General features: G+C 42.3%; 1 protein-coding gene across 2 annotated transcripts in view; it reads left to right on the top strand.

Moving 5' to 3' along the window:
* The first annotated feature begins 1748 nt into the window (after positions 1-1748).
* The window catches only part of LOC131220524 (cytochrome P450 93A3-like), a 58879-nt gene continuing 50957 nt past the window's right edge, over positions 1749-9670 (top strand). The window contains exons 1-2 of one of the 2 annotated variants that reach the window (XR_009158662.1): positions 1749-2801; positions 4778-5520. Coding sequence is in view for 1 of the 2 variants with exons in the window: in XM_058215390.1 (XP_058071373.1) it covers positions 1893-2801; positions 4778-5422 (1554 nt within the window). In the remaining variant the exon portion in view is untranslated. Of the gene's footprint in view, positions 2802-4777; positions 5797-9670 lie in introns of those variants that run through there. The other variant, XM_058215390.1, reaches the window with a different exon arrangement.

Raw genomic sequence — 9670 nt, 5'->3', positions numbered from 1 at the left:
ATGAGCATCGGTGCTCGTAACGTACCTACAGCAGCTATATAGCTGCTTTGTGGTACAGCAACCAATATGCTTCCTTCCGGGACGCGCATTGCAGGACGAAGGATTTCTTGCTAAAGGCTTTCGCAGGAAAAAGGCATTCATGGGAAATTCTTGCGCCGGTAACCAATGTGAGCCTGCTATGATATTTTTGATAAATTCATTACGTCCATTTTTTTTTTTTTTTTAGCTCAGTTTAGGACATGAGATCAAAATTCATTTGGATCGAAGACTCAAGTGGGCCACAGCAAAGGAAAAGGTGGATAGAAAAATTCTTACCGTTGAAACCTTCCTAAGGTTGAGAGTGATGCTGCTAGTGTACCACATACCTGCTATATAACTGCAATATAACCGTTGTAGGTACGTGCTGTGCGAAAACGAGCACTGACACTCCTAGAGCTCCGAGTTGTACCAACGGTTTAAAGGAGATCAAAGTTACATGGGCCCCACACTGATGTATTTATTATATCCACATCGTTCATCTAATTTTAGAGATCATTTTAGAGCATTATTCAAAAAACAAATCATATTCAAAGATCATCTGGACCACACCAAAAATAGCAGTGGAGATAATGATTTTCACCGTTAAAAAATTTTTAGGGCCTATCATAACGTTTATTTTCCATCCAATTTGTTTATAACGTCAAAAAGACCTGAATGAAGAGGAAGAAATTTTTTTTTTATATTAATCTAAAACTTTTGTGATCCTAAAAAGAGTTTCAATGATAGACGTTCAATGTCAAACTACTTTTTGCAGTGTGGTCCAATTGATAGTTAGATCTGTCTTATTTTTCGTGGTCCAATTGATAGTTAGATCTATTTTATTTTTCGTCAAAAGCCTTAAGACGAGCTTACCAAATGGGCTTACCAAATGGATGAATGCATGGTTTGGATATAACACATTACTCATGATCAATATGAGGTACACCAGCCAATCCGCTTCAATGCTTACATGCCATCTATTAGGCTCATAAAATCATTATTACTGAGATGAATATAAAACAATAATATTACATAGAATCAAAACTTATGTGGCCCTACGAATATTCCAAGTGTAGATGTTCAATTATTTCCTTTTCAGCCCACTTGAGTCTTAGATTTGGATTATTTTTGGCCTTCAGTCATAAAAAAAAGCTTGCAAAATGAATGAACGAAATAGATTTATCAAAAACATCATGTTGGACCTTGCATAGGTTACCAGCTCAGAAACTTCGCGCGGAATCTGCGCCCATGTGTAATGAAACTGTCAGTTCTTGTGACGGGGTTTACTTGATTTTTTCTTTCTTTTATTCTTGACTGATCTATTTAATAGATAAAAAACATACATTACAGTGGGCCCGCATATCCCCAGCTAAGACCTTCCGTCTCTAGATGCCAGTGGCGGTAATACCCTATCCGTCATTCGCGGGCAACAAGGGCCATTGTTCGGACGCATATTTTATCCCGAGTCTAGACCCTGCCAATATGGATGTACCAATAAGTCAATGCTGTTTGCCTCACCATCACCATGATGTATGTGTTTTATCACGCGGTCTATCCATCTTTACAGTTCATTGTAAGGACATGAGGCAAAAAATGAGGTAGATCCAAATCTCAGGTGGACCACGCCACAGGAAACAGGTGATTGATCACCCAACATTAAAAACTTCTCACGCGCAACAAAAGTTTTCTCCCATTTGTTTATATTTGTTTTCTCCCTTCGTACAAGTCTGTTTGACGTTATCAGCAAAAGTTAAATGATCCTTCATTTTCACTCTCATTTCATTCCTCCTGTAAAGTCCACACACCATTCCATCTGATCACCTCTTCATTCCCATTCCTCTCCACTCTCCGCCTAACCGTCTATCACACAAACCATGGCCAGCGATCTCCATTTCTACGCCATCCTCTTCCTCATCTGGCTCATCTCCACTGTCCTTATCCGGATCATCTTCTCTAATTCCCGAACCAGGGCCCGCCACCTCCCTCCGGGCCCGATACCCCTCCCCATCATCGGACATCTCCACCTCCTCGGTCCCATCCCTCACCAAGCTTTCCACAAGCTCTCCAAGCGCTATGGCTCGTTGATCCACCTCCGCCTCGGCTCTGTCCCCGCTGTCGTCGCCTCCAACGCTGACATTGCAAGAGAAATCCTCAAGACCCATGAGACCACCTTCGCATCCCGACCTCAACCATCAGCCATCCGTTACCTCGCCTACGGCACCTCTGGTTTCGCTTTCGCTCCTTACGGCCCCTACTGGAAGTTCATGAAGAAGCTCTGCATGTCCGATCTCTTAGGTGGGCGGACGCTTGATCAGCTCCAGCCCATCCGTAGTGAAGAGATCCGGCGATTCTTGCGACTTCTACATAAGAAATCCAATGGAGGAGAAGCAGTCGATGTTAGCCGAGAGCTCGTAACGATGACGAACAACACAGTATCGAGGATGGCAATGAGCTGCATATGTTCGGACTCGGAAGGGGAGGCGGAAGAGATGAGAAAGCTGGTGCACGAAGTGGCGGTGCTGGCCGGCACGTTCAACATATCGGATTATATCGGGTTATGTCGGAATTTGGATTTGCAGGGACTGAAGAAGAGGTACAAGGACGTGCACCAGAGATTCGATGCGATGATGGAGAGGATCATCAAAGAGCATGAAGAACAGAGGAAGATGAAGATAGGGAGAGGCGATGGTGTGAAGGATATTCTCGATATTTTGCTCGAGATATCGGAAGATGAGAGCGCCGAGATGAAACTGACGAGGGACAACATCAAAGCCTTTATCCTGGTAAGCACAATTCACCTTGTCTTTTCCAGACGGCTTGGGGTGGTAAGCTTACGGTGGTAAGGGAAGATGTGTGGCCCACGTGATGTATTCATCACATCCGAACCGTACATCAGATGCGTGACCACATATTACCAAGGGTTCCGAAAATCGGATCGATACAAATCACATGGGGGCTACAGCACAGGAACAAGTTGGGTACCTGAGTTGCAAACAAACCTAAGTTTTGGGTCTGAACATTTATCCATGCCTGAAGAAATGTCCGAATCGCCCAGATTTCATATAAACAACACGGTGGACCCCACGCAAAACAAGATTGGGCATCCCCTCTCGACTTTTTCCCTCTGTTGTGGTCCTCCTGCTTCATGGATCAGCCTGAATTTTGGGCGTTGGTGGTAACATAGACTGTAGGATCGGATGGATGGGTTAGATTTGTATGCATGAGTGAAGTTAGCGCTACATCTTCTCCGTACTACCGTAGCTTACGATAGTACCGGTACCACTGGAATGGACCCCGTTTCGGACTGGATAGGCGTGTCAATGGGCCGAGCTCGGGCCTTAATAATCTTAAAATTTGAATAGAACTAGCAGATGGCCCGGCCCGAAACAGTTCAAAATCCGTGCCCGGGCCTACCCCAAGCCTCGCCCTTTGAATTATGATCGTCAATCTTTCTCATCGGATGATCGATCACGGCCATTCATTAGGTGGTCTCTAATGTAAACATGCCATGTAGTAAAAATGGGATATGTTGAATTTGGACCGTTGGACTTTCATTCCACGAAGGACATGGAGGATAAGTGGAACCGGCCTTTTCAATATTCATTTTGTTTTATTTCTTCGTTTCTTTCCTTGTTTTGTTTGGTTTTAATTTGTTTTTTTCCCGGTAAGGTTTACAGATTTAGACAACTGGGATAAAAAATGATAATCCTAGTAAAATGGCCATCGAAAGAGTCAATTAGCTGCTGTATCGCACACCAGCGACCTAGCCCGGGAATGTACCTGGCGCATTCAAAAGAGCCCGGAAGTGATCAAGCCTCGTAACATTACCAACCACGGAAAGTGATCAAAGTTCTGTGGCCCCCATCATGATATATTTATTATATCTACACAGTCCATCCATTTTTTGAGATCATTACAAGGGCATTTTCCCAAAAAAGAGTCATATCCAAAGTTCAAGTAGACCACTTAACAAATAGCAGTGTGGATAATGATTCCCACCATTAAAACATTCGTAAGACCCACAACATTTTTTTTCTCCATCCAATATGTTCATAAGGTCACACAAACATGGATGAAGAAAGAAAAAACAAATATCAGATTGATCCAAAAACCTCAAGCAGGTTTCAATGATAGACGATCAATCTCCTGCTGCTTTCTCCAGTGTGGTCCACTTGATCTTTGGATCTGTCTTATTTTTGGATTCAACCCTTATAACGGTCTGGAAAAATGTTCAGATGGTTTGGATATAACACGTACCTCATGGTAAGGCCTACAGAACTTGGCGACTTCGCGAGGTCTCTGGTGTCCGGAACACCCGCCAATCCGCTTCCAATCCCAATTGCCGGAGTAGTGGACCGCAGCATATTCAACAGTGGATTGATCGAACTGTCCTAGCCGCCTACAAAGCCCTTCTTGTTATTGTGTTGAAGTTGGACCGTTACTGGGAAATGATACAAAGGCAGTCTGTACCGTAGTAGGGTAGCTAGGCGACAATGAGGGATGGGGGCTGATGTGATTGAACTCGTCCAGTCTCGAGTCGGGGGCGAATCAGCCAGGCTCAGCTAGCCATGACTCGTCCAGTTGACTCTTGGTGTCGAACCGGATCATGTCCGAACGAGTCCGAGTCGACTCGGATGGACATTCCAGTTTCTTAAAAACACTGCCTCAGCCCAAAGTAATAATCCCAATAGCCCATCCCAGCTTATACAGTATTTGATCAGATGAGTATTTGATATTCCATCTTTTGAATCTTCTGCAGGATATCTTTGTGGCAGGAACCGATACGTCTGCAATCACAACGGAATGGGCCTTGGCGGAACTCATCAAGCATCCCGACATGTTCAAGAAAGCAAGGGTAGAGATCGATTCAGTCGTAGGAAAGAATAGATTGGTTGAAGAATCAGACGTCCCAAATCTTCCTTATCTCCAGGCAATTGTCAAAGAAACACTCCGACTGCACCCGAGCCCTCTGCTTCATAGAGAATCCACTGAAGATTGCAAGATCGGAGGCTACGATGTACCGGCTAACACCCTAGTGTTCGTCAATGTGTGGGCCATCGGAAGGGACCCTGAGCATTGGGTTGACCCACTTGAATTTCGTCCTGAGAGATTCATGCCGTCTGATGATGAGAGTGATCGGAGTCACCACGTGGACGTTAGGGGGCAGCATTTCCATTACTTGCCGTTCGGGAGTGGTCGGAGAGGCTGCCCGGGCATTTCTCTAGCGTTGCAGGTCGTACAAACGACGCTCGCTTCCATGATCCAATGCTTTGATTGGACGGTTGGGATTGACGGAGAAAGTGCAACTGTTGATATGACGGAGGGCCCAGGATTGACACTCCCTAGGGCACATCCCTTGTTGTGTTTCCCCGTCGCCCGTGCAAATCTCGTTCCTTTTAACTGACTTATATGAAACACTTAAGTTTGTGATGCCCGCATGTGTGTGAAACCACCACACATGCCAGTGTGGGACACGTGTATGAGGTCCACGCTTTCCATGAGGTGGGCTACGTTGTCTAGTCAGAATACTACTGCACATCGTGTCCCACCCGATGGAGAATGTCGAATGTGGGGAGCATGCAACTTTGGCAAGTGCTTCTTTGCTTAGCAATGTGTAGCCTGGTAGGAGCTATTCCAATAAGGCCTGCGGACCTAATGTTCGTGTGTAAGTGTTACACGTGTTTTCCCTCCATAGTCAGCTTTTTCAATAATATTCTGATAATCGGAGTTTGTGATGGGAAAGATTATTGCCACTGAAATAAATGTTTTGATTAATCAGCAAGTACGTTCAATATCATTGGAAAAGTAGAAAAGCATATAAAGTTTCCAACATCACGGGTAGTTATCTAGAAGTCTATTTGGTCCCTCATGATGTATAATGGGTCATGGGTCACGGATAATATCATGGCCAAGATGGATAAAAAAAGGCTTGATCGAAAGTGAAAGTGATCCAGACCATCCAGACTTTAAAATAGACGTATCTTGCAAACTACAATGAGTTATCCAATGTGCCATATATGATTTTTGGGTAGGACGATTTACTTGAGCCACCCAATCTACTACGCTAGATTGCTGATGCCGAATTTGCGAAATACCATCAGATCGATGGTCGAGTTCCTATTTTAATTTCATTTTTACTATTTTTTTTTTAATAATAAAAAGGTGGACATACTTCACCAGGGTAATCCAGTTTTAATTTTATTTTCACTGTTTATAGTAAGTTTTAGTTTGAATATAACTCTTCATCACTTGGGCTTTAGGAGTTGCGCCCAACATGAAAAGTGCTTAGAATAGTTAGGGGAATATCATGGTTTGGCTAAATAGGACACTTAGTATTTTTGGCTGAAAATCAAGCACAGTAGTAGGAATCATGATAGTCTATAAATAGTAAGTTTACTATTTATAGTAAGTCTCAATTTTTAGGAGTTTTAGTTGTAGTTTAATTCCGAAACTTCTTCCAAAGGCTTGTTATCCCTATTTGAAGGGATGTAGACTTGTTTATTTCATTCATCAATCAAATTTTGAATTTTTTAAAATATTATTTCTATTTTTCATGCTTTTTTCTCGTGGATTTGAGAAGTCTATGTGAGGATTCCAGAGAAGCTTTGTGGATTCGAAGTAGTTATCCTTGAGGAGGATGGTGATTGACCTCATCATGTTTATCCCTACTTCACCTCACATCCACCGTCCATCATGTGGCGCCAACCTTTGATGTATATCATTCATTGTGTAGGACCCACCTTTAATGTGGGTTATCCATCACGTCGGCCTACATTGGTTGTGGGCCATTCATTATTAGGGGTCGACCATTAAAGTGCATAGGTCATTAGGTAGGTCCCAGCTTTGATGTTAATTATCCATAATATGGGGCCCACCATCAATGTTTTTATCCATCATATGGGGCCCACCTTCAATATACACTGCCCATTATATGGAGCTCACTGTCATGAGGACCATCCATCATGCGTGACCCCCTTGAATATGGGCCACTCATCATTTGGCTGACCTTTAATGCAAATTGTCCATCATGTGGGGCCCACCTTGATGTGAATCATCCATCTTGTGGAGCCCACCATGATTAATTACCCATCATGTGGGTCCAACCTTCAACATGAGTTGCCCATCATGTGGGGCTAGCCTTGGATGTGGGCCATTCATTATTAGAAGCGGACCTTTGATGTGGATCATCCATTATGTGGGGGCGACCTCAATATGGGCCATCATCATGTGAGGCCCACTAGATAGTCTACCCACTTATGGGATGTTTTTCCAATCTCATGAACTTAGAAAGGATTTATGGCCATAAAAAGTATATTTCCTTACATAATTTACTAAGTTACCTTGTCATAAATGAAAATGAAGGAAATAAGTTACTTTTGTAAGTTTAAAATTAATAAAAAATGACTAATAGAAATTAGTTACTTTTAAAAAAAGTTACTTATTTAAGTTTAATTAATAACCAAGCTTATTTAATTAAAAAAATTAACTTATTAACTTACATAAGTTAAAAAAGCTACTTATTGGGTAGTATCCAAGTGGGCCCTAAATTCCATCAAAATGCTCATTTTAATTCTACCCTACCCAAGCATCCTCGAAGCACTGCAGAAAGAGGGAATTTAGTAGATGTTTCATGTTTCCACTGCGGGCATAATTATGGTTGGGTTACAATCACGTTGAGCGGAGCCATTTATCGGTTGGGTCCACAATCGAGGCCCAGCCAATTGTAAAAAAAACTCCTTCTGGGCAATCTAGGCCCAGCCAAGAGTTTTAGATAAGCTGCTGTTTGTGTTTTACTTTTCCCTTTCATCCAGGTCTGTATGGCGTTATCAGCCCGTTGGATGGAAAATAAACATTATGACGAGCTTTTGAAAGTTTTTAACCATGCGTGTTCAATCACTGCTGTTTCCAAAGGAATTGGTTCACTTCATATTTGGATATGCTTCATTTTTTAGGGCGTGCCCTAAAATCAGCTGGAAAAATTGATGGACGGTATGATATGCAACACATATATCAAGTTGGACCCACCGTGTAGGCAACACCCACGAGATATTGCCCGGGTAACACCTACACACTTCAATCCGAAAGGTGACCAGTAATGGACCCCACATCATGTTGTGCACATCTGTAATATTTGCAAGTTGGATTGATTCAACTGTCCTGGCCGCCATTAAAGCCCTCATTGTCATCATTGAAGTTGGGATAGTTGACTTTCTTTATAATTGAAAATGAATAAATGATGCATGCTGTTACCTAGCCTTCAGGATTAAACAAGAGGCGGATCCAAAACTCAAGTTAGCTACACGGGTGAGGATTGAACGGGCACCATTGAAACATGTAGTCTCACAAAAGTTTTCCATTAGTGTTATATTAGTGTTTACCCTCCATGAATTGAGGTAGGAATCACCTTATAAAGGGGTTGGATGGCATCTACGTATTGGGGTGGGCATTAGAAACGTTTTCAACCGTTGGTATCTATATCCACACTGTTTCCTGTGGTGTGGTCCACTTGAATTCTGAATCTCCCTCAATTTTGAGTTTGTAACTAAAATGAGCTATCGAAACCGATGGACGGAGTGGATGTAATATAAACACTATGATAGGGCCACGGAGTTTTGGGTTACATGAGAGCCGTAGCCGGTTAGAGGCAAGTACTGATGTGCCTCTAATTTGGACTATGACCCGATCCTTCTCTTTATTAACTTTCGCGTGGTCCATATGACGTACTGAGTACTGAATTTCCTGTAGCTATGTAGGGTCCACATTGAGAACAAAAGTCAACTAGATCTAAAAACTCAAGTGGAACCCACCAGAGGAAACAGTGGCTATTATGCACACACCATTGAAACAGTGGGCTCGTCTTGTGAATGGTTTGGATGGAATATAAACACCATGTGAGCCTAGATAGGAAGATTTTAATGGTAGGTATCCACATCTCCACTGTTTCGTGGTGTGGCCAACTTAAGTTGAGATCTGGCCGGCACAACCGATAGACAAACTGGATATTACACAAATATCATGATGGCCCACAAAGCTTTTTGTTACATGGGCTCCTGATGTTGTGGCCATCGGGTTTCATGCTTCTCAGTGGCAGATGCAATAGCAACTGTGGGCTGCAGTTGGTAATCCAAGTATAAACACATCGTACTTGGGTTTTCAATCTATGCCATTGGGCACTGTCGCCACGGTAGATGACTCAGTGGGTGGTCATCTTCGCTATGGCATTATGATGCAGGGAGGGGCGTGATGAGGTCAGTCACTATCTTCTTCGGCGATAACTACTCTAAATCCATGTAGCTCTTTGGACTCCTCTCAAAGCTTTTTCAAAATTTAGGAAAAATAAAATAAATTATAAATTATAATAAATTGAAAATAAATTAATTGATGATAAAAATAAAATTACAATCATTTAAATAATGAGTCTAAACCTAGGATTGGAGTTTTAGACTTAGACTCCAACTCAAACACCCTAAAAACGCAACTTATTATAAATATTAAACTTACTATTTATAGACGATCATGATTCCTACTAGACTTCATAGTTTTTGGTTGAAAATAGTAAGTGTTCAATTTGACCTAACCCCATTATTTTTCTAATTTTTCTAAACCCTTTTCATGTTGGGCTCGACTCTTAAAACTAAAAGGATCAAAAGTT

The sequence above is a fragment of the Magnolia sinica genome, chromosome 1 (assembly GCF_029962835.1).
Source record: "Magnolia sinica isolate HGM2019 chromosome 1, MsV1, whole genome shotgun sequence".
NCBI classification, from domain to species: Eukaryota; Viridiplantae; Streptophyta; class Magnoliopsida; order Magnoliales; family Magnoliaceae; genus Magnolia; species Magnolia sinica.
The sequence above is the reverse complement of the archived record's forward strand: the minus strand, read 5'-3'. Positions and strand labels throughout refer to the sequence as shown.